This window comes from Delphinapterus leucas, chromosome 17 (assembly GCF_059928025.1).
Source record: "Delphinapterus leucas isolate spDelLeu-1000000601 "Yukka" chromosome 17, BTC_Dleu_Yukka2, whole genome shotgun sequence".
NCBI classification, from domain to species: Eukaryota; Metazoa; Chordata; class Mammalia; order Artiodactyla; family Monodontidae; genus Delphinapterus; species Delphinapterus leucas.
This window is the reverse complement of record NC_143145.1, coordinates 72,778,216-72,803,690: the sequence shown is the minus strand read 5'-3', so window position 1 is coordinate 72,803,690 and position 25,475 is coordinate 72,778,216. Positions and strand designations below refer to the sequence as shown.

Below are 25,475 nucleotides of genomic sequence, written 5' to 3'. Positions count from 1 at the left end.
GCACCTTTGGCACCTTAAGAAACCCAGTATTATCCCCAGCTGAACTTTTTATCTATTCTCTGAAGCTGCTTTACCTTCTGTATTCTCTCTTTATTTAAATAACTCTGTCTACTCAGCCACTGAGTCCGAAGGCACAGGAGTGATCCTGAGTGCAGACTAGAGCCTTTCCGTCAACACCATCATCAAACATCAGAAACTTGATCTCGTTCTCCCCTTTATAATTAAAGCTACGTTAATTCCATCCTGGGAAGTTGCAGTGGATGCTTGCTGTGATTTTGATTTTTGACTTAAACTCCGATGATCCATCCTCTGTGTAGGCGGGGGTTGGGAGCGATCACGTCACTTCTCTGCTTAAAATTCTTAAATGTTTTTCCTCTTGCGTGTATAGTAAGGTTCACACTCAGGACTTCACGCAAAGCGCACAGAGACTTCACAACCTGCCTCTGCTTTGCTCTCCAGTCTCTCTCACCCACTTTCATTCTAAGCTCACACTGACTGCTCCTGTGGTCCCAAACGTCCAGGTTATTCTTGACTCAGTGCCTTTTTTCAGGCTCTTTTTCTTCTTCTTCTTTTTAAAAAAATTTTATTGGAGTAGAGTTGATTTACAGTGTTGTGTTAGCTTCAGGTGTACAGCACAGTGAATCACTTATATATATACATACATCCACTGTGTTTTAGATTCTTTTCACATATAGGCCATTACAGAAGACTTGAGTACAGTTCCCTGGGCTATAGAGTCCCCTGCCCTTATTAGCTATCTAGTTCATATATTGTAGTATGTATATGTCATTCCCAGTCTCCCAGGGTGTCCCTCCTTGCCACCACCCCCTGGGAACCATAAGTTTGTTTTCTACATCTGTCACTCTGTTTCTGTTCTGTAGATAAGTTCATTTGTACCCTTTTTTTTAGATTCTAGGCTGTTCTTTCTGCTGCGATTCTCCCTCCCTCAAGACTCAGGTCAATCCAGGAAAACCACTTAATATTTCTGGGAGTGAATTTTAGTGAGAAGAAATGTATACTGTCTTCTTGAATATAAATTATGTTCTTTAAGATGTTTAATAATTCCTTCATGGGAGAAATTGCTTACAAAGGAAAGCTCTTCTAACATACTTATGATAAGTTTTATAATCATTGATGTTAATTATGTACATTGTATTTAGCAATGGTGCTTTGTAAATGTTGATTTGCTCAGAATATCAAATAGTAATGATTGGAAGGTTCTGAAAATCTTAGCTCACCTGTTAGGATATGCCACTATATCTCTGCAAATAAATGATGGACAGTTGATGTTTTCTGATTAATTTTATTCTCCACAAATTGTCTGGTTCCTGACCCTTTGTACATATCCTGAAGTCTTGTTTTTCTTAGCAAATCCAGTCCACTCCTATTTGCTAATTGACTTTTTTCCTTAAGAATTTCTTTTAATTGTTGGCATTTTAAAAAATGAAAGTGAATACTGTTTAAATATTTAGAGATTTTGTAGACTAAAGGAAGTGTAAAAAGGCCTGTATTTCTGGCTTTCTCATTGTGCCATTATATATGCATATTTAGAAAATTAGATCGATTAGACATTTGAAAGGGAAAATAACTGATTAGCATTATAAAGGTTTCTTCACAGCATCTCTTCAAACTAATTCTTCAGGGGGTGGGAAGATATTTGTTCAACACAGTTTGAATGGCCAGTTAAAAAGCAGGGAATTTTTTTTTTGCGGTACGCGGGCCCCTCAGTGTTGTGGCCTCTCCCGTTGTGGAGCACAGGCTCCAGACACGCAGGCTCAGCGGCCATGGCTCACGGGCCCAGCCGCTCCACGGCATGTGGGATCTTCCCGGACCGGGGCACGAACCCGTGTCCCCTGCATCGGCAGGCGGACTCTCAACCACTGCGCCACCAGGGAAGCCCAAGCAGGGAATTTTTGAGAGGGCATTGCCGTTAGAGCCAGATTCATCAAGAACATGCTAGCTAGATGTTTATCATATTTTAAAATTGCTTTCCTTACGGTATATGGGATAAAAATGAATCATATTCCTAAAATTAGTTTTTGGCAGTTTTCTCATTTGTATTTAAAGGAACTGTGGCCGCAGCCGCTGGTCTTCACCCTGGACAGTGTATCATCAAAGTAAATGGGATCAATGTCAGCAAAGAGACACACGCTAGTGTTATTGCCCATGTCACGGCCTGCAGGAAGTACAGGAGACCAACGAAGGTAAACTACCCTTGGCTGGTGTAGCTGTGATCACAAACTTGCACAGAAGGCCCCGGGGACAACATGGGATAGTGCCAGGACTGTCTGTGGTTTCCACTGACAAGTTCACAGTTAAGTGCAGAACTTTCAATCGCATAATGCTTGTTTTATCTGCATAATTAGTTATAATCGATTCTGCTTAAATGGCCACATTTTGCTGCTACAGTATTGTCACCAGTTTAAAAAGTGCTCTGGGCTATTTTCATTTTCATTGTGATGAGTTTTCAAATAGCTAACTGTTTATCAAATTGAAATCCAAAGGTCTTGACTCTTGTGATTGCCTTAGAATCTATAATGGTCAGCTGTACCTCCATCTGTATATATGAGTTATTAATGCTTACACTGTTTATTATAAAACTTCTGTGAAAAAGAAAAAATTGTGGGTTTTATAGGGTCTGTGATTGACTGTTGGATATATTTTTATTTAGGTAGCTGGATTTAGCTTTTAAAAGAAAATACCAATATGTGCTTGCCATTACTTAAAATCTTAAGCAGTGTCCTCTGATCCAAAGTTTAAGTGCTGTACAAAAATAAAATTAGAATCCTAATTGATAAGTAAAGCTTATTATCTCATGAGATACAAGGGAGTGTTGGATTATAAGAGAAAATTCTCTCAAATTAATTAACTGAGTGCAAAAGGAATTTTAAAGGACAGGCTTTCTATTTTTTTCTGTCATGCTAGGTGAAGTACTCTTTTCTAGATTTGAGTATACGACTTTGTGTCCAAAACAGAAAGATGAGTGGCTATTTTCTCCTAGGCCAGGACTGACATCCTGCAAAATACTGAGCCCACAAGAAAATAGCTGATGAATTTTGCTTACTAGTAAGGTCAAAAGAGCACAGCAGATTGGAATTCACACGTAGAAGCGTAGGTTATTTGGGTTGACAGTAGTTTAATAAATATTTATTGAACTGTATTAGTAAATGAAGTTTTAAAAAGATACTACTTAAATGATCAAAATTTTCCCCTTCTATCAAAATTTTAAAAGGTAGCCAAATTGATTTGAGTTTCATTTCTTTTCATTTCCCCTGTCTTCCTTGTTGGAGAGGTGTTGATCAGTGAAATAATTAAGAAAAGCAATAAACGGACAGAAAAAGGCACTAAGTGACTAACATGCTCTATTGGGTATCCATTGCCACAAAACAGACTGTCCCGAAACGTAGTGACTTAGAACAACAATGATTAATTGTTTCTCTTGGTTCTCCGGGTTGACTGGGTGTTGGTTCCTGTGAGGGCTTCGTCCTGATGTGGCTTTGTTCTGCTGGGAACTGACTAGTGCTGGGGTTCCCCTCCTGATGTCCTCTCACTCCAGAGCCCCTCCACCTGGCCTTCCTTTCCATTCCTTAGCAGAATTCTCCTTTCTACATGGTATCTGGGTTTCAAGAGGGAATATTACAGGCAGTCAACTCTTTACATCATGCTTGCTACTGCTCTCCCTTTGAAGAGTCAGATCACGTGACCAAGCCCAGGATGAGTGTAAGAAGGAGCTACACAAAGGTGTGGACTCTGGGGGAAGTGGTTACTTGGAGGCCACAACAGGTCACCAAGGTGTACTTGAATGATTAAATGTTAACTAGCATTTTAATGATGGATAGCAATATAATAATCAAACACAATTGTGAAGTTAATACAAGAGAAAAATGGATAGTACCAATCATAGCACACTTCAGTCATGTAACTCAGCTTATCATCTTACCTAGGAAAAGTACAAACATTAAAGTAGTAATGCAACACTGAAAGCATTACTTGGTAGCCATTTCATCTCTCATTTATCTAAATAAGACAGGAACTGCTACTTCAATGAAAATGTAGGATGATTTATGACGTGGAAGGATTAAAAGATAGTTATATCAATTGGGAACCCCATGAGATGAAAGATGTTCTTCCAATTTTCTTATTGGTTTGATTCACAAAAACCATTAAATGTGTTGAAACATATGTGACTGTTAGGAGAGCATTTAAATCATTTGTACAATTATAGACCATTGCTTCTTCAGAAAAGTACCCATCTAACATTTATGTAAACATTTGGGAAATACATCTTATTTAAAAGCCTATCTATCTTTGGAAGAAAAAATCTCAAGCTTAGAAAGTTTGTCAGTTTGTTGAAAATATATTTTTTTAGCTTTATCATCCTATCAGATTCTCACTGACTTATTAATCTTTTTTTTAATTTATTTATTTTAATTTATTTATTTTTGGCTGTGTTGGGTCTTCATTGCTGCATGCAGGCTTTCTCTAGTTGTGGCGAGTGGGGGCTACTCTTTGGTGTGGTGCGCAGACTTCTCATTACGGTGGCTTCTCTTGTTGCGGAGCATGGGCTCTAGGCGCGCAGGCTTCAGTAGTTGTGGCTTGTGGGCTCTAGAGCGTAGGCTCCATAGTTGTGGCTCATGGGCTTAATTTCTCCATGGCATGTGGGATCTTCCTGGACCAGGGCTCAAACCCATGTCCCCTGCATTGGCAGGCGGATTCTTAACCACTGCCCCACCAGGGAAGTCCCTGTTGAAAAATAATGCCACCGACTTTCTATTAGTTTCTGACATTGATTTTCCTTCTCTTTCAAATGTTATTGTATTTTATTGTATTTAAACTAAAAGAATAAGTAAGATTGTCAACTCTCCTTTTGAAGCAGGTTTATGAAATGGATATGCATTTCAGGAAGCACTAATACCTCTGAGGTTTCTTTCTCCCCCTCATTTCCAGCAAGATTCCATTCAGTGGGTTTATAACAGCATTGAGAGCGCTCAGGAAGACCTTCAGAAGTCTAACTCCAAACCCCCAGGAGATGAAGCAGGGGATGCTTTTGACTGTAAAGTAGAAGGTGGGTTCCTCCTTTTTCTCCTCATTGCCCTATAGTATTCTTTGTCATTGTGCCATTGCCACATCCCAGTTATTGAAAACCTTATATGTTCAAGTCACTTCTTAGTCATCTCAAATAGATACCACGTCAAATCCCTAAGTCATAATTGCTGGTGACTAACATAGAATAGCTATGACACTTTCTTAGGTACTTTATTAAATGTTTTACGTGGATTATCTCATCAAGTCATCAAAAACGAAAATCTATTAAAGGTGTGATTATCATCATTCTCATTTTATGGGAGAAGAAATAGAGACCCATATAGGTGAGTGGGCGTGCCCAAGCTAGGAAGCAGTGGAATGAGGATTCAAACCCAAGTTATGATGTTTCCTTATTTTGAGTTTAAGCATTGTGTGCACCTTCCCACTCCACTGTGGTTCACAAACCAGCAGTATCAGCATCACCTGAGTAAGACAGAGATGCAGAATCTCAGCCCCACCCCAGATCTGCTGAATGGGAATCTCCATTTTAACAAGATCTTATCTGTATGTACATTACAATATGAGAAGCCCTAGTTTAGAAGGTCCATAGTTCCTTTGAAAATACATTTTTTTTCCTTTTCTTTTAAATAGAAATGTAGTTGATTTACAACGTTGTGTAAGTTTCAGGTGTACAGCAAAGTGATTGTTATACGTATATATGTATTCTTTTTCAGAGCTTTTTCCATTATAGGTTATTATAAGATATTGAATATAGTTCTCTGTGCTATACAGTAGGTCCTTGTTTTGAAAATACTTTCTTGATTCAAGTAACTTTTACTGTATTCTTACAGTAATGAAGGAGGCAAACTAATAATGTGAGTATGACGGGGAGAGAGATCTTTTGATAAGGACTCATACCATTTCTGTTTTCTCAGTGAAGGAAACCTGCAGGTCACTGTATTCAGTGTGAAGTGTGAAGGGACTGAGGCAACTACGTTTACGTTTGCGTGTAACAAATACCTTGAAATATCAGTATAAACTTTTTCATGGAAGTCCTTGAATCCTCTCCTACATTTTCTTGGTATCTTTCCACTTATACTATTGGTGGATGTCTCTGGACATTTTTATTGTACTACTAGTTTCTTCCGAACCAGCATAGCTGGAGAATTTGCTATGCACACTGAATCATATGGGGGTACTTAGGAAAAGCGGTTTTCCCTCCATTCCTGGAAGGGCGCTTGGGAGGAGCTTCTCAGATCATGAACAACATCAGGAATATTTCAATCTCATTGGAGCAGCAAAGCTGTAGTGCTAAATCAGCTCTTTTATTTATTCAAACCAGGACAAATCTCAGGACCTTACCTTGAGGCTTTTATTCCTCATTTATAGTTAGTTTTTGCTAATCATCATTGGTGCCGCGGTGAAAGGTAGAATGGGTTAATGACATGCTCTGGAAATTGATTTATAGCTATTCTTGGACTTAATTATTTTAAAGAAAACCATTTTTCTGCTTTTGCCTATTTTTAAAAATAAATTTATTTATTTTATTTATTTATTTTTGGCTGCGTTGGGTCTTCGTTGCTGCGTGCGGGCTTTCTCTAGTTGCGGAGAGCAGGGGCTACTCTTCCTTGCGGTACGTGGGCTTCTCATTGCAGTGGCTTCTCGTTGCAGAGCACAGGCTCTAGGTGCGTGGGCTTCAGTAGCTGTGACGCGTGGGCTCAGTAGTTGTGGCTCACAGGCTCCAGAGCGCAGTCTCAGTAGTTGCGGCGCGTGGGCTTAGTTGCTCCGTGGCATGTGGGATCTTCCCAGACCAGGGCTCGAACCCATGTCCCCTGCGTTGGCAGGTCGATTCTTAACCACTGCGCCACCAGGGAAGCCCTGCTTTTGCCTATTTTATATTTACTGTTTCTGCTATTCTAGGGCTTAATTGTGTTAAGTAAGCTAATATTCTCTTTTCGCTTATTTAATATTTACTGTTAGATTCCTCAGCAGTTTCTTGCTTGAGACTTTAGGTGTTTTTTCCCCTAGTTGACTGAACGTTGGCCAAAAACCTATAGGAATACATTCCAGATGGAAATTTTATTACAGTGAACAATGACACATTTTTGCAATGAGTCAGCTTCAGAAGATGCTGTTTGGGAAAATTCAGGCACTCCCTGCTTAAAAAAATAATTATTCCATCTCCTTTCTGCTTCTTCAATATGGTTTTCTGTATTTTTTCTGCTTTGAGAAAATATTCATCCAATGTTTGACGCAGTTTTAGGAACCCTGACTTTAAGTTATGCATGCTTTAAAGAAAAAATTGTACGTTTAATGTTGATATAGGTATAAATAGGCATACATATGGTCCATAGATCAAAATGGGTGTGCAAAGATAAGACTAGTCATATTAGAGTGGTAAGATTTGGATCGGTCAATCATGTATTTTTTTAAATGTTCTTATTTTTTAAAATGTTAACAAGAATAGACGCTTCATTTAGCACAGCAGATTTAGTCACCCTTTAAAGAACTCTTTAAAAATTATTCAAAGAGACTCAAATTATTTGAAGAGATTAACAAACCCTTCCTGAATTTGCTGAATTTAAGTTATCTTTATTCCAGAGGTAATTGACAAGTTCAACACCATGGCCATCATCGACGGGAAGAAGGAGCACGTGAGTCTGACGGTGGATAACGTCCACCTAGAGTATGGCGTCGTGTACGAGTATGACAGCACCGCTGGGATCAAGTGCAATGTGGTGGAGAAGATGATCGAGCCCAAAGGTTTCTTCAGCCTCACTGCCAAGGTACAAGCGATCCCTGCAAAGAAGGGATTTTGTTCTTGGTTAAGCAGCTAAAACCCTCCCTCACCCCCACTTCAAAAAATGTAAATAGCTGTACATGTTTCAGCTGTCCACTCATTGAAGTTCTTTTTCTTTTTTCCCCCATTACTCAGTTTATGTACAGTCTTTTTTTTTTTTTTTTAATTGATCTCTTGGAGCACAGTGTCATGTTAGATGGGACGTTTGCCCAGGCGAGCATTAGTTGATTTGGCAAAGGTGTCTTTGCATTTAGTAAGTTTACTACGTCTGTTAACTCAGTATCATGAATACATTTCAGATGGTTTTCATGACAGGTGGTGCTTTCCTAAATGTACATAATCTTGTGAAGAATATTTGAAGTCGTAAAACGCATTCAAATTCTGCAAGTCTCATGTTTATTTCATAAAATTGCTCGAAGCTTAGAGATCAGTTTATGAATAGATCTTCAGGTATTTATACAATTCTTAGTTGCAAAGGATCTTGTACTTAGTCCTTAGACTACAGCAAAACAGGAAGGGAGAAAGGGGGTCTTCATCCAAATGGATAAAACATATGCTAAGTAAGAGGCAACCCTGTGTTTGCTTTTCATGATCCTTCCACAAGGTAAATCGATCAGACTCCTGTTGGACCCTCCACAGGTTGGAGCTTTAGTGTTCCATCTGCTTTTGTATAGCTTTGCCACCTTTATTTCTTCATTTCAATTCTTGTTTTGAATGTGTGTAGTTGAGATAGATCTAGCATTAATAACATGTATTTTTTTATTTTAGCGGAAAAATAATATAAAAATCCAAACGCACTATTTCAAAAATAATTATTTTATGTTTTTGTTTTATATTCTGAAAGTTAACTTTTGAAAAAAATCCCATCATTCTGATGGCATTGTACCACTATATGTACCTACTGATAGAGCATCTGTATTTTCAAAATGCAACCCCTTCCCAGCTACATTATACTATTAAGAGGATCCATGGAAGAGTTTGGGATCAGGTTACTGTAATTATTTTATCTCATTTTCTAGCTATTTCAAATTGGCAAGATTACGTGGATTACTTTATATATGACAACTGTACAACTTAGTCTGCACAGATTTCTATTTTACACGTGAAGAAAAGAAAATCAAAGAAATTAAGAAATTTAACCAAGATCACACTGCTAATGATAAAGTGAGCTCTAATTTCTAGACTAGTGATTAAACAAAAAGCTCACACTCTATATTCTGCAAGACAGGGAAATGGAGGTGGTGAAGGAGGTCAAATAATCACAGCATCTGTAGGTTGTCTCACACAATATTATAGAACTGTCAGGTAAGGGTGTAATCAATCCTTGTGATCTTTGAACAATCATGAATGCTACATATAAATAATAAACATAATTAATTCCAAGTTCATGGGAAGTTCTCAGTGATTCATGGTGTACACACACACACACACACACACGCTGCCTTATAATTGATTAAAACAGCCAAAAGGATTTACTAGTTGAATACATCATATGGATGCTTTTATCTAACACTTTTATCAGATGGAGTTCAGACACTGAAAGCAACATTGCTTTTTACTTTATCAAGAGAAAGTCTCATGTATTCATTCCTTCAGCAAACATTTGTTAAACGCACTCTCTGTACCAGGCTCTCAGTAGCAAGCAAGGGTATGGTTTTCCTTAGTTTTTGTTGTTCTACTACCAAACTGAGAGAAAAAAATGTTCTGAGTAACTCTGACTAAAATGTGAGAGTGTACACATCAGAGTGTACTGATTTATCCAGCAGGGAGTCTTTGAAGCCCCCTCACCTCCCTCAGGCAGCCTTTCATAGCCAGCAGAAGGGAAAACAGGAGATGCCAGACACAGAAGTCCATCACTTCACTGCCAGGGTTTATTGAACATACAAATCCTGGGCATCTAAAAGAAGCACACTGGGGAAAGTCACCCTGTGCTGTGGAATCGTGAAGATTTTGTTTGGCTGATTTTGAAGGTTTTATTTTCTTGTTCTATTTTGTGTGTGTGTGTGTATGTGTGTCTACAGATTCTTGAAGCCCTGGCTAAAAGCGATGATCATTTTGTACAGAACTGCACCAGCCTTAACTCTTTGAACGAGGTGATTCCTACTGACCTTCAGAGTAAATTCAGTGCTGTTTGCAATGAAAAAATTGAGCGCATATGTCAGAGAATATCCAGTTATAAAAAGGTAAAAGCTCTATGTATGTATTTTACAAGTAATTATTATTTAAATTATCATTTTAATGTCAAATTTAATTCAATTCTTGGTATTATTTATGTACCGCATTATTGAAATAATGATAACATTTATGTAACATTTTAGAGTTTTTTGAATGCCCTTACATCCTTTGCCTCATTTGATCTTTGCAAACTTGTAAGCTAGGCCATTATTCCACATTTTCCAAATATAATAACTGAGACCTAAAGAATTAAATTACTTACTGGAAAGAATAGAGTTGGGGTTTAAATCCAGGCCACCTAATTCTGAAATCAGATTTTTATTATTACACTATAGTTCTTCTTTCCCTGTTCTCTTGACAGAGGGAACAGAGCCCTCAATCAGAAAGTACATGGAACATCAGCTGTTTTAAATGGATTCATTGCCTCATTCATTTGACGTATTAATTGAGCACCTTTTGTGTGTGAAGCAGTGTTCTTGGTACCAGGAATACGGCAGCAAGGAGAGAAGGTCTTTCCTTTCACGGTGCTTCCACTTGAGTGGGGGAGACAACAACGAAGTAAATAAATCTCTACAAAGGGGGAAATCAAATATTGGAGAGAGTTATGAGGAAAGCTACGGTGGGAAGTGCCAGGGTGGGAACTCTAGGCTGGGTGGCTATAGAGAAAGCCTCTCTGGGAAACTCGTGTCTGAATGACAAGTAGAACTCTTCCTTTAAATGGGAGGAAGAAGCGTCCAGGTAGACAGAGGAGCTGGCACAGAGGCCCCAAAGCAAAAAGAAGGTCAGGGTGTCAGGGGAAGAGTGACCAGTCAGTCATAAGGGCAGAGGCTTTGGCAGGGACAGATATGAGGTGCCGTGGAAGCTCTTTGTACCTTTCGGGACTTCGGAAGGTGTTTGGATTTTCTTCTTACATCGATGAGAAGCAGTTGGAAAATTTTAGATAGAAGGATGACTTCATCTAATTTAGGTTTTTGAAAGATGATGCCGGTTCCTCTGTAGGAATGGATTGCAAGGGGCAAGAAGTGAGGCGTAGAGAGGGGTGGGAAGCGATTGCAATAGTCCAGGTGAGTGGCGGTCATGGCTTGGACTCTGGGGAAGACAGAGGAGACAGAGAACATTTGGTGAACTCGAGGATATATTTTAGAGGTAGAATAAATAAAAATTGATCTCTAAAACATATAGTAGGTTTTCTTTTTTTTTTTTTTTTTTCTGTTTGTGTCAGTGGGAGGCTAGCTAATTATTTCCCTCAAAGTGAGGCTGGTTGCTTACATTTTGGTAGTCATACTAGGAAATATTATTTATCCCACTGTTTATGAATATGAGTTAACTGTCTGTGTTTGGTATGGCAAATAAAAGATAAGTCAATATGTGTCCAGATATGTCCATACAAAAACAGGGAAATGTGTGAACGAATACCCAAGGGATTTCAGTTTGGTTGCCTCAGGTAGGGGAAGGGGAAGCAGGCTCACTGTGTTTTTCTTTAAGCCTTTCCTACACTGTTAGGCTTGTTAAGTTGAATATGTATTGATGTCATAATTTTTTATAAGTCCATTTACATGAAGAAAAAATGATATTCAAGATCACTGCATAACTGTCACATCTGTTCACCTTCTTTCCATGATTGCTGTTGACCTCTTTAAGTTTGGGAAAGATTCCATGGATATGTCTCGTTGAAGCTGAAGAACGGAAGATTTTCTTTTTACTTCTCTTGTCTCTATGAGAGGTGACAATGCTTTGAAGTTAAATTTAAAAGCTCTAAAAAAATGCAAATTAGTAGTCCCCTTTTGAACACATTTTGAAAAGAGAGTCATTCTACTTCAGAGATGGATCTGTATAAAGTATGGTAGGGTTCAGGCAGATTCTGGTTGTCAAGCTTGTCACTTTTGCGTGTGTCATTTTTCTACCTGTTTTGGATTTTGTTCCTATTTTCTTCTCTCCATTCATTCAAACAGCAAAAGCAGTAGAAGTAGCTTAAAGAAATACACATAAGAAAAGGTAAAATATAGAAATAAAAATAAAACATTAAGATGAGGGTATATTACATAGGGTATTGATTCAGCTGCTTTAAGAGGGACCAAGACAACAGAGGCTTAAACCAGATAGAAAGTTTATTTCTCACTCATGTGAAAGTACAATCTGATAGGAGTCCAGTGAGGTGGGGCTTGATGATCTTCTAGGGATCCTTCTATATTTTTGTTTTCTCCCCTAGGATTTTGCCCTCTTCTGCAAAGCCAAACTTGGTGCACCACCACCATGTCTAAGTGAATGCCCCTTAGAAGGGGAAACAGGAAGTGGAGAGTAAAGCACTTCCTTTTGAGGGCAGGACCCAGAAGTTGTACACATCACTACTGTTCACATCCTGTTGTTTAGCGAAAGGGAGGCTGGGAAATGTAGTCTCAAACTAGGCATCCATGTGCCAAACTAAAACTCAAGGAATTTTATTACTAAGAGAAAGAAGGAGAGGATGAATATTGGAGGAAAATGAGTAGGTAAATTTAGAGGTAAAGCTATATTAGAACAGATGGTATAGACCATCAGGGAAAAAGGGGCTGTAGGTAAGCAGGTCCTAAGACTCTATTTACTTGCTAAAGTGGAATATTATATTTGGCCTTCAAGTTCCTGATGGCCAAAATGAAAAGGGAAACAGTCTGTTACTTATTTATCAGCAACCCTGTGATACATACATGTTTCTTAAGAGAAGGAAAGGTTTTCTTGGTCTAAGTTCTAAAGGAAATCTGTCACCCTGGATTTCAAAGAGGCAACACCAGGAGTGTCAGGGCCGTGTGTCCATAAACATAGCCCTGCAAAAGAAGCGGCAATTTGTTTTATGTGGAACATATTTTTAAGATACTCTTTAATGAAAGAGCATTGGTCAGAAACTCAAGTTCACAAAAGCAAGTTTGTTGCAGGATGGGACAGGAAGACTGGGGAAATACTTACTAAATGTGTATCTTTTACATAGGCAATAGGCGCTTACGTCAGTTATTTGAAGAAGTCTGCCCTCCCCCACGTACAATCTACTTGGGAAGAAAGGTCAAAATACATGAAGTAATAATAATACTACTTAGCCAACTAGGAGGTGTTGCCATGAATGGTTGAACATGCTGGCACCCAGCACCTTGCTCTATATGCTGGTCCTCTGTGCCATTATAGAGCGCACAACAGTTTATAGCAGTCTATATCAGGCATTGCATGCTGGCTATATTTTACAGTTTGCCTGTGTTGTATAATCTTACCAACACAGTGATATGAGACATATTATCCATTTTTTCATCGATGAAGTGACTGAAGCTCAGAGGGATCAAGTAACTTTCCCAAAGGCACACAGCTGGGAGCGGCAGTGGAATTTGAACCTTGCTCCCTTTTATTCTAAAACTGGTGGTTGTTTGTTTACCTGTAGTTGATACTTCGCTACACAGCTGATGTGCTGAACAGTATGGTTCTGACTGCAAGGGCAATAGCATTTCAGTAATGGAGAAATCATCTCGGACTGAGTGGTCAGCAGATGCTAGCTGCTGTCAGCTGGAAAGATCTGTCAGAGTGAAAAGGAAGAGAGATGGCTCTCAAGTAAAGGGAGAGATCATAAATGAAGGCAAAGACTTAGAAATGAGACTGATCTGATTGATGAAGAGTTGACGTACTGCCTGAGCCAGAAAGGAGGATTTTAGTTGGATGCAGTTAAAAAGGAAACCTGACAAAATGTGATTTTTTTCCAGTGATTTTCTTTTTTTAATTTTTATTTATTTTTGGCTGCGTTGGGTCTTCGTTGCTGCGCGCGGGCTTTCTCTAGTCGCGGTGAGCGGGAGCTATTCTTTGTTGAGGTGCGTGGGCTTCTCATTGCAGTGGCTTCTCTTGTTGTGGAGCACACGCTCTAGGCTCGTGGGCTTCCGTAGTTGTGGCCTGCGGGCTCAGTAGTTGTGGCTCGCGGGCTCTAGAGTGCAAGCTCGGTAGTTGTGGTGCACGGGCTCAGTTCCTCCGCGGCATGTGGGATCTTCCCGGACCAGGACTCAAACCCCTGTTCCCTGCACCGACAGGCGGATTCTTAACCACTGCGCCACTAGGGAAGCCCCTCCAGTGATGTTTTGAAGTGACATAATCATCAGATTTGTTTGTAAGATGTCCAAGTTGAGGGGACTTGGACTCATGTAGAAGCATTCGGGACAGAGAGAAAAAGATCAATTCAAGCTGTGCGTAGGAGGAAAATATATACCATCTATGATTAATTGGTTATGGTGATAAAGAAGTTGTTATTTCTTGGTTTCTAACAGCAACCTGGTTTGCAATAAACTGAGAGATGTATGTTTTGGGGGATTATAAGCAGAGTATTTCCCCAAATGTTGGGGATTCTCAACAACCTTATCCCGGGGAGTGAGAAGCATCTGCCATTTCCTCAGGTGTAACTGGGCACCTGGGAAGCTTTTAAAGAAGAGGTGGACAGGCTACTGGGCAGTGATTTGAGATGATAAAAAGAATGTCACTGAAGTTTGGAAAGCTCTCGTACGCACATTGTTGCTGTTTGAGCCTCCAAGTAGCCATGTGTACTGAGTAGTCTTATTATCCTGCTTCTTTCTCAGGAAGTAAGAATTTGCTTCAAGTCACATACGTGGCAGGTAGCCAACTAGGTATCAGTCCTATGGAGTGCCGTCTCACTTATTTTTATCTTTATTTTTAATTTAGAAATAAAGAGAAACTTGTAGTTAACCAGGACATGAGTGCTTTAAAAGCAGTCCTTTCATCATCCCTTCTTGACCATAAACCTGTTTAGAATCACTGGCTATCTTTCTCACGAAATAGAGAAACAAGGTTAGCAAGAAAACATTTCAAGGACCTTTTCTGTTTGAACAAAATGTCGATACCTACGGTAACAGCCTGTCAGGTAAGGTCAGTTTCATCCACGTAACAGATGTATGTCAACAGAAACTATAGCATTTGTGAATATATATTTTTAATTTCCACATATTTACTTTTAAACTATTATTAGCAACCTATTTGTCTCCCAGATGAAAGCTTCAAACAGCCCTCTTTGTATAAAATAAAATGTATCCATAGAAACTAAAATCTCAAAGAGGCTGGCTTTCCCTTATTATTTAGACTCTAAAAGTTTTACATGTTAGAAATAGAAACCAGTTGATATTTCTACAGTTTCCATAGCCAGGCTGCTGCAATCACATTTAAGTTTTTGGCCAGCGTTATAGGCCACAGATGTTCAGACCTTACTGGGGACCTGAATGAACCCTAAGCTGGTATTTAATCTCTGTGGGGCAGGAAGTGTGGGCAGTCGTTCCAGACATAAAAGTATGCACTGTTTGGAGGAACGTGCTCAGTCTCTGTTGTCCTGAGAACTTTTAAAAATTCTAGATTCATTCTCCTGTTTCCAAATAATTCCATAATTGGCCTTATTTTTGGCATTGGGGATACTTCTTCCATATAAATATTTAATGAGCTTTTAACAGATAGTTTCTTTTTACACAAAAATACTATCTGTAGGAATCTAAGTTTTACGTTGACTATTCTGAGTATCTTTAGTTATTAATGCCACATAATCCCCAAACGGATGTATGGATTGGGAAAACTGTGGGTAAAATCTCTCCCCATGTCCTCTTCCCCTGATACAAAATTTCTATAGGTCCATGCCAGTGGGGTTTTACACTTCATTGAAATGGGAGACTATCTGCAGAATAATAGCTTACCTTTGTATTTTTTTTTGACTTGTAGTCAAATGACTGTAATTGGATCTAAATTTGTTGTCATGCTCAGTAATTCATGAATTAACTACCAATGCATTAAAAACCTGAAATTCCTTTTCCAAGAATGACTTCTTCCTGTCAATACACAAGTATGCCTTAATATCTGCATTAAAGATAAATATTTCCCTTGCCCGCCACACTCCTCTCTACCTCCTCTTCCACATCTTTGATCTCTGTCCTAAAAAGAGCTACCTACACCTGCTGTCCACACCTGCTGTCCATACCTGCTGTCCACACCTGCTGCCCACACCTGCTGCCCACACCCGCTATCCACACCTGCTGTCCATACCTGCTGTCCACACTTGCTGTCCACACTTGCTGTCCACACCCGCTGTCCACACCCGCTGTCCATACCCGCTGTTCATACCCGCTGTCCACACCTGCTGTCTCACTCACCTTTCGTTCTCAGCACACTGAAGGTGGGCTCTGGTTCCCTCCATGTAACTGAACTGGCCCTTTCTAAGGTCACTGGTGACCTATATTTTGCCAAATCTTATTCACTGTTATCATTGTAGTCCTTGTTTTAGTAGCATCTGATGCAGTTGAGCTTGTACCTTTGACTTTGCCTTACTATGTTTATTGTTTGCCTCTCCCCTCATTAGAACGTAACCACCCAGAAGACAGGAATCTTCGTTCATTCACTGTTTCCCAATGTGCCTAGAACCGTGCCTGGTTTAGAGCGCACTGGATAGGTCATTGTTGGATGAATGAATGAAGCTGGTAATAAGCTTGGTCCACAATAGGTCTAAAGCATTTTCCATCCCAACTCATTCCCACCCCCCATCCCATACCCTGTACGTTTCTTTATTGCAAAATTGCAGTTTTTATTTATGGAAAAGAACTTTTGTCTTTCCTTGTGAGCTTCTCCAAAGCAGATGAGTGAGCTCAGTGTTTCATTTGATGTTGCTAAAGAAGATGACAGGTCCACATTTCCAGGGCCCTTTACTACTGTATGGCATGATCAGAGCATTTCACGTGCCCACCACGGTCAGTACAAGAACTCTGCCTTCCTCATTTCAGGTCTGTGTTTCAGAAAGGGCTCACCATTAAATAGCAGGGCATGCCGTCTGCCAGCACATTTTTGATCTTCAAAATATATCCACATTTCCAGGACCCATGATTATGGGCCCCCCTCGCCCCCTCCCCCTTTCCTAGGGATACCCCAGGATGGAAGACAGCACTGCTTTCATAAGGCTCTTCCTTCTCCAAGAGAGGCTCGTATCAAAGAAGTTTCCACTTACTTTTTTTTTTTTTTTTTTTGCGGTACGCGGGCCTCTCACTGTTGTGGCCTCTCCCGTTGCAGAGCACAGGCTCCGGACGCGCAGGCTCAGCGGCCATGGCTCACGGGCCCAGCCGCTCCGCGGCATGTGGGATCTTCCCGGACCAGGGCACGAACCCGTGTCCCCTACATCGGCAGGCAGACTCTCAACCACTGTGCCACCAGGGAAGCCCTCCACTTACTCTTTGAAAGAAACTAGGCACATTCAGACATGTGGCTACGCACCGTTCTGAGTGCATGGGGAGAGGGCATAGAAGACATTTGTATTGAGATAGATGTCGGAAAGCTGCAGGAAATGGGTCCCACTGAAAATGGAATCTTCCCCCTCCTCTGCCTGATCACTGTGGTGATACTTCATTACATCACCCTGTTCACTTCCTTCTCAGCACTTACCAAAACTTCTAATTATCTGGCTATCATATTTATTATATAATTGTTACATATGTGTATATACACATATACAGTTGTATATATGTTTATACATATATGTTACGTATAATTGTAATAGTATAATTGTTATATATAAGGGTGATATATTGTTTTCACCTGTGTCCCCTACTAGACTGTGAATTCTATGAGGGCAAGGGCTGTGTCTCCAGCATAGCACAGGATCCAGAATAGATGCTTCTTTTCATATTTTTGAATAAATGAATAATTGGTTAAAATGAAAGAAAGCAACAGAAGGGTAACTGCCTATTACCATGGATGCTGTGACATAATAAAATCGATCTCTGTGTCTTTGTGCCGTGGGAGCCTTATCTGAGATTTTTATCCTGCAACTACAGTGGAAAAGAACTTCTGAATGAAAGTTTTCATCTGGCCTTAAATTCTAGGTCTTTCCGAGATAAGTCTCCAGGTCACAGTTTCGTTATTAATAAAGAGAAAGTGATAATTCAGGAGTTCTCTAAATGCCTTCCTGTCTTTCAGTGTTTAGGCTATTTTCACTATGTATCATTATCAAATGTGTTAGTAATTTTGTTAATAGATTCCTGCATTTCAGTCCAGTTCTATTTAGAGTCCTACTGTGCGCTAGCCCTTTGCTGAGATACATGGCTTCTGACATGTGATTTGAAAAGAAAGTTTAATACACTTGTAAGATAGTTCATATTCTAATGGTGAGCTAGTTAGATGTGATTTTTTATATCATATCTTTATTCTTGAATTTAACCTAGAAAAGTTAGACAGTAACCGGTAGTAGTCTTAATTTTTATTCTCTTCAATGTCCAGATTACTACTCTACTAGTGGAATAAATAGATAGAACCTGGTTATAGTTTCCAAGGAAGAAGCGAGCATAGATATTATTTAATCCACATTCCATATTTTACTAGAAATGACAAAGAGACAGGGACTTGCCCAGCATCACATCAGTTATGCGGACGACATAACTAAAACACAGGGAGCTGGTGGCTCTCAGTCCTTTGTTTTTGAGACTACAATCCACTTCAATTCTATGAGATGCTTGTGTGTGATGCACAAGACAGATGTAAGCATGACTTTCATGGAGTTTACCATCTGCTAAGGGAGAGAGAAATAAGAAGATTATTCATGGGACTTCCCTAGTGGTGCAGTGGCTAAGAATCTGCCTGCCAATGCAGGGGACACAGGTTCAAGCCCTCGTCTGGGAAGATCCCACATGCCGCAGAGCAACTAAGCCCGTGCACCGCAACTACTGAGCCTGCGCCCTAGAGCCCGCGAGCCACAACTACTGAAGCCTGTGCACCTGGAGCCCATGCTCCGCAACAAGAGAAGCCCTGGCAATGAGAAGCCCGTGCACTGCAACGAAGACCCAACGCAGCCAAAAATAAATAAATAAATAAAATAAATAAAATTATTCATAATTGTAAGGAGGATTACAGGGTGCTGTAACCTAGCACCTAAACAGGAAAATTGAACCTAGACTAGGGCTCAGGGAAGGCCTCTTGATGATTTCATAGAACTTGAAAATGCATAGGAGTAAGTTTAGAAACGATGGAAGAACATTTCAGGCACACTGAACAGCCTGTACAAAGACCTCGAACGAGTAGATGGTATGTGAGAGGGACGGGGTGAAAGCCAGGAGGAGCACAGGGAACAAGGGGAAGAGAACTTGAGATAAATAAACCGGGTATGGAGCGGACTTTGGGAGGCTGTATAGACCATGGCAAGTGTAGACCATGGATTTGGATGGCAAGGTTTTAAGTAGGGGAGTGGCTCTCCAGGCAAGTTGTGTAACTTCCTTGAGCATCACTATTCTCAATGGCATAGAAGCAGCATCCACGCCGGTCTTCAGGCTGACCCTGACCCAAAGCTCAACAGTGATTAGCAGGAAGCACGGGTGGGAAGTAAAGTCTGTTCTGCCTGTTGTCCTGCCATTCGGGGTCCCCACCACCAAGCTTTGCTGTCTAACCTGTTCCCAGACTCAGGTCTGGGTCAGCTTTCTGACGATGTTTGGAATAATCCATCTTCTTCCATCCTTGACTTGACAGCTACCCTGTTCTACCACCTTGCACCTTCTCCTATCTTGGTGTCCTAGAACGCTGATTCAGTTTCTCTCTCTGACTCTCAGCTGCTGGGAGCCTGTGGATTTGAGTCCTAGTAAGTGGTGTTGATCGCTTGAATTCATCTCTTTTAGCGCTTAACTTGCAATCAGTGTTTCAAAAGAATCCTTCGCATTTGCTGCCTATATTGCTTTGCTTTTCTAAGAACGTGTGAATTTTAAAATAATGACTTAATTTCTGACAGCTTGTAATTTATTTCACCCGTTGCAGTTGACACGTTTTAATTTTCTTTTGATTTTGCTATGGATGACAGGAGTGAAATGTTTGAATTATCACTGCATTCAACTGCTTTTTCTTTCATCTACAGTTTTCTCGTGTACTAAAGAATAGAGCCTGGCCCACCTTTAAACAGGCCAAATCTAAGATCTCCCCACTGCACAGCAGTGATTTCTGCCCCACCAACTGCCATGTCAATGTGATGGAAGTTTCTTATCCCAAAACATCAGCGTACCTGGGGAGTGCATTTGGTGTTCAGTTGGATAGCAGGAAGCATAATTCTCATGATAAAGAAAATAAATCGGAACAAGGTATGTTAGCTTTTTCAACTTTATCAAATTATGACACGTAACTTAGGCAATCATACCTATTCCTGCATCCCTGAAATTAGCATGTCAGCAAGTCTGAAATTTTATAAAGAAAGGATTCCTCACGCTAATCATTTGGATAATTATGCATAAGTGTTCATTAGTTTTCCTCTAAGAAGAATAATTGTTTTTGTCTTCCTTACATGCCTGATAGGCACAGCTCATCTTGCTGTGAAATCACTCATCTGAGATGGCCCTATAACTATGAGAAAAATAGTAGAGGAGCAGCTGCAAGGGATGCAGAGTACCATCCCATGCCATCCCAGTGGGACATGGAATCGAACTGTATTCCTAGTTTTTAATCACAACTCCCCATAAGCTTTAATTCCTGAATTAAATGCAACATTAGATTGGCATTTTATCTTTTGTAAGCTTGGACGTCTAAAATGAATGGCGCTGGATTGCTACTGTAAGCTAAAGGTAATAACGGTTGCTATGGAATGGTTTCAACTCCTCAGGGAAACTAAGCCCTATGGTGTACATTCAACATACGATTACAACTATGGCGGCCCCTTCAGGTCTGTCTCTGGGGCAGCAAGATGGGCACGGTCTCCGGTATTTGTTGAAAGAAGACGACTTAGAAACCCAAGATATCTATCAGAAACTGCTGGGCAAACTTCAGACTGCACTGAAGGAGGTGGAGATGTGTGTTTGTCAAACAGATGAGTAAGCATTTTATTTACTGTACTTTTAAATGTACGTAATACAATAGCTGTAGGAAATGGTGCTCCTGAATACCCATTATTCTTTTTACTGTTTGAAAATGTAGGAATTTTTGCTGAGCGTATACATCCTCTTAATGCCAACACCTTAAAAATGAGAAAACATGGCAGTTCTGTAGATCTGTATCTTAAGGAAGCATTTAATACCAGGGAAGAGAACAACAAGGTTCTTTCATATAGAAAACGCTAAGTTTCAGTGTGCCAATGTTAAATTGAACAATATGATTGAAAGAGTATGAACTGCGTGTAGGGATTTCCTTGTGTACCTTTTACAGACCAGAACACAGCATTTGGTGGATAGGCACAATAGATGTTTATGAAAAAATGTAAAGCATACCGAGTCCTTAACATACTTGTTAAATGAGTAAAAGCCAAAGTACGTAACCCTAGGACCAATGACCAACACCCTTTCTTCTCTTCTGATTGAATTAATGGTTTACTAAGGAAGTACCCAAATCACTGTGCCAGTAATTTGGAATCTTTTATCAAGAACGGAGAAGAGGAGGGAGTTGAATAAAATTTTTCCAGAGGTCAACTCTGATTCTTATTCAAGAATTTGAAGGTTGGAGAATTGCCTGAACTCTGTAGGATGGTTTGCTACATCGTGGAGTGTGACTATGCTTCACATCTAGTCAAGGCAGAATGGGATTTGGGGTAGCTCAGTTTCTCGTGTATAGAAGAGGGTGAATAATCATAACAAATTATCTATTTGTGGTGAAAAATATAAAAATTAATACGAAAAGCAATCAGCCTAGGGCTTGACATGCTTGCTTATCATTCAGGGGATTGAAATTGTTGAACATATCATAGTGGGAAAAATCTGAAAATGGTATAAGGACCGTTTTCCTCTTTTTAATGTACTCCCTTTATGAAGTTGCAGATTTAGATGGCTATCAAATGTGTATTATTTAGTTCACACACACATCATCCCTACTTCCACGGATAATTCGGATTTCACATAAAATATTTAGAACTGATTCTAAGGCTTTGTTGTAATTAGACATTACACTAATGAAATTTTAATTGACATGATCTCTATACATCTTTGAAATTTAGAGATCAAAATTACCGTATTAGTGCACCATATTTCTAAGATTATCTTTAAGTAGTTACTATTTACTGTGCCTACTGTTTTCTGACATTTTTATGAGTTAATTTAGAATTGAAATTCTGTTTTCCTTTGTCTAATACACTAGTTTTTTAAAATTACTTACGACACTTGGTGTATTATATTGGGACCACCCCATTCCTAGACAATTTAAACAGTTTGAGGTTACTGAGAGAACAGGTGGTTATTTTTAAACAAACATATGATATTTGAAATTGTTTTAGAATGACCTTGTGACAGAGAAGTTAATATTTTAGGACATTATATTTTGCTTTATTTAATAAATTGATTTTATCATATATGTTATATTGTATTTTAGAAACCAGTCTCTTTTTTCCCCCTGAAGTATTCAGGAGGTTCAAGAGGAAGACTGTTTATTAATAAGGCAATGGATAGTAGCATTGAATCATGGATCCTAGATCTCAAAGGGATTCTAGGAGAGCATCTGGACCAATCCCATGATTCCAGTTAAACCAAGAGTTATTATTCCTCCTTTTCAGATGAGTCCTTTGTCAGTGGCAGGATTATTGATGTGCCTGAGTGAACACTGCCTTGGAGACTGGCTCTCTAATGCACTGACTACCCAGCACTTCCTGGCACTTGTCCAGAGTTTGTCTGTCTTTGTGAATTTATTGACTTCTTTTTTTTTAAGTTCAGCTAATGTAGATACATTTTCAAGGAAATGGTTAGAGCCAAGGGGCTCCCTTTGCTTGGTTTAAAATGCTTTATATTTAAAGCACTAATTTCAGAAAGAGGGTTAAGCTATTTTTATTAACCAAAACTAGTTAAAATGATTACCTATTTTTACTTGTGATTTCGCCACTCTGTTATTCTAAAAGTCTTTACCAACTGTGCTTGTTTATTAGGAAAGTGACATGAAATGAGCCAGTGATTTGAGACACTTCCTTGGTCTTCCCTGTGTGCACCATATAATTTAATTCTAAATATAAATATGTTCCACCGTAATTCAGTGTGTAACATAATCACTTTAAAACAGTACCATTGTCCAAGTGCCTGGATGCCCCATTGCCCCGTTCAGAAATGCTGCAGTGCAGTGGAGCTTGACAAATTATTTAAAAAGCTAGTTACTAAACAGTTTTCTCACCATGTAGAAATTATTCTTGGTCTAACATAGGTGCCTCTGCAGAGCGGAGAAGCAGATCTCAGCTGCTGTGCCGAGTTTTAAGAGAATTGCCTCACAATATCTCCCTGCTAGCCTTTCTAGGAGTCATTCATTCCTGTGAAAGGTCCTGGTGCTGAGCCTGTCTAATTGTGAAGTCTGGTTTTCCAGTCACTTGGGAACACATCCTTTGACACACAGGCATTCCCCTAAATCCTCCTACCTTGTTCAGATCCAAAAATAGAACTAGAGACAGATGTGCTGTGTAGTAACAGGAAGTAAGGTGATGTTATGAATTTCATCAAGATTTTGTGATTCCTGTTTCATTTCAGGAAGCTAGATACTTTAGCCCTTTAATGGGCGATTTTCTGGTTAATGACGCTCGGGTATTAGATATAAGTAAAGGGAAAAAATAATTCGTGGAGAGTCCAGAACCTTTGACAGGGTTTTAAAATTCAGGGTTTGTGTATTCTCACAGAGAGGAAATGAATAAAGAGTATTGGGGGCTAGTAAGGCAGGAAATTTGAGAACAGACTTCATTTTGCAGGTGCCACACGTCCCAGGATTGAGTGACAACCAAAACACATTGTAGGACAGTTAGTGAGCTGGGGGTTACAGATAGGAACGGTAGGGCTGGTGGTGGAATTATCTTTGAGGTTTTCCCAAGCATTTTTCTGGTAAATGTAAAAAACTGGGCACAGTTTCATAAAAACTAGCATGTATTATAGGGGCTCATGCGCCGGGCACAGTTACATGATTACGTGCACTGATGGCTTTCGTTCTCACAGACCAGCTGTGAGTTGGTTTATGAAACCCTGGGCTGTCTCACAGACGCCTCAAACTTAAATTTGTTTCTGAAACTGAAATCTACTTTGACCTCATACTCAAATCTGCTTTGCCCCCTCCCCCATCAAGGTTGTCCCCCTTCTCAGTATTCTCCATCTCTTCAGTTTATGAAGCCAGAATCTAGGTATCAGCTGTGATTCTTCTCTTTCCTTTCCCTTCACCTCCAGTACCTTATCAGGTCCTGCCAGTTATACCTCAGAATGTGTCCACCCCATCACCTTAGACTGGGTCACCATAGTCTCCTCCCTAGTACCCGCTGTAGAATTTTCCAGCTGTGCCTCTCCATCTAGTACATTCTACATTTGGCAGGTGCCAGAGGGATCTGTACAAGTAAATTGTGCTAGTCCCCTGCTTAAAGCCAGTTAATGGCATTGCAATGCAACTAGAATCATGGGAGATGCGTTACTGTGGCCTGCACATTTCTACGCAATTTGCCCCCGTCCCTCTCTCCAAACCCATTTCTCTGAGCTCCTCTTGCATCAATCTATTTCTGATCCCGGAACGTGACACACCTCTGCCTGGTCAGCCCTGCTCCCGAGGCTGGCGTGGCTGGCCTTCTAGGCACTCAAGTGTCAGGCTGGTGGCCGGTCTGTGGAGAGACGGTGCCAGCTTCCCCGGGACACAGTGTGTACCCTGAGTCCCAGTCACTCGTGTCTTCCTCCTCTGGACTTCCTGCTTCCTCTACAACTGGTTTTTACCCCTTTCACTGTTACGTTCACCAAAACTCTAAAGCCTCCCAGACTTGAGACAACAAAGTTCCTTTCTTGCTCGCTTTCCGTGCCCAGTGGGTCCCGGGGTCTCTGCTCCACGTCAGCCTCACTCAGGTCTAGGCTGGCCAAGCCCCATTAGCTGGAACGCCTCTGACGGTCACAGCAGGCAGGGAATGAGGCAGAGAGAGCACACTTGCATGAAGATGTCCACCCGGGAGGGACCCGTGTCACCTCCACTCGCGCTGCATTGGCGAAAGCAAGGCACGTGGTCATTCCTACCCTCTCAGGGGAAGGGGAGCCACCCAGTCATGAGTCCCAGAGAACTGGCATGTGGTGGGTGGCACTCATGCCCACCCCTGCCCTCCAGAGCGGGTGAGCGATATGCAGGGAGGGGCGTTCTGCTTAGTTTGCACAGTATTATGCGTGTGTCTCAGCCCATCTCTAAGATGAGAATAACAATAATAATACTGATAATAATAACGAGGATGCCCACTTCATAAGGTGGTCTGAATGAATTAATACCTGTTAGGTACTTAGCAAAGTGACCAGCATAAGAGCTCAACAAACGTTAGCTGTGCTGAAGAGGGTGATGGTGATATTGAAATCTCAGTCAAATAGAAAACGCACAGGTAGATGCAATCCACCATATACAGAAATCTTTATTCATCAAGGGCATTTGGTGGAGATTGACCAGAAATGGTACTCAGCTCAGGATGTTAATTCAGAATCAACAGACCTACACACTGTCAGAGGGAGCTTAACACCATATACGAGCAAAGGTAAAGGAAAATATTTCTGCGAGCACAAATATTAAGCTTTAT

At 40.3% G+C, this 25,475-nt stretch overlaps 1 protein-coding gene across 1 annotated transcript in view; it reads left to right on the top strand.

Annotated features, from left to right (window-relative positions):
- The window catches only part of PREX2 (phosphatidylinositol-3,4,5-trisphosphate dependent Rac exchange factor 2), a 268,776-nt gene that overhangs the window by 147,569 nt on the left and 95,732 nt on the right, over positions 1-25,475 (top strand). The window contains exons 20-25 of the mRNA XM_089898597.1: positions 2,068-2,204; positions 4,948-5,065; positions 7,627-7,811; positions 9,847-10,008; positions 19,872-20,091; positions 20,607-20,814. Coding sequence (XP_089754723.1) covers positions 2,068-2,204; positions 4,948-5,065; positions 7,627-7,811; positions 9,847-10,008; positions 19,872-20,091; positions 20,607-20,814 — 1,030 coding nt within the window. The remainder of the gene's footprint in view (positions 1-2,067; positions 2,205-4,947; positions 5,066-7,626; positions 7,812-9,846; positions 10,009-19,871; positions 20,092-20,606; positions 20,815-25,475) is intronic.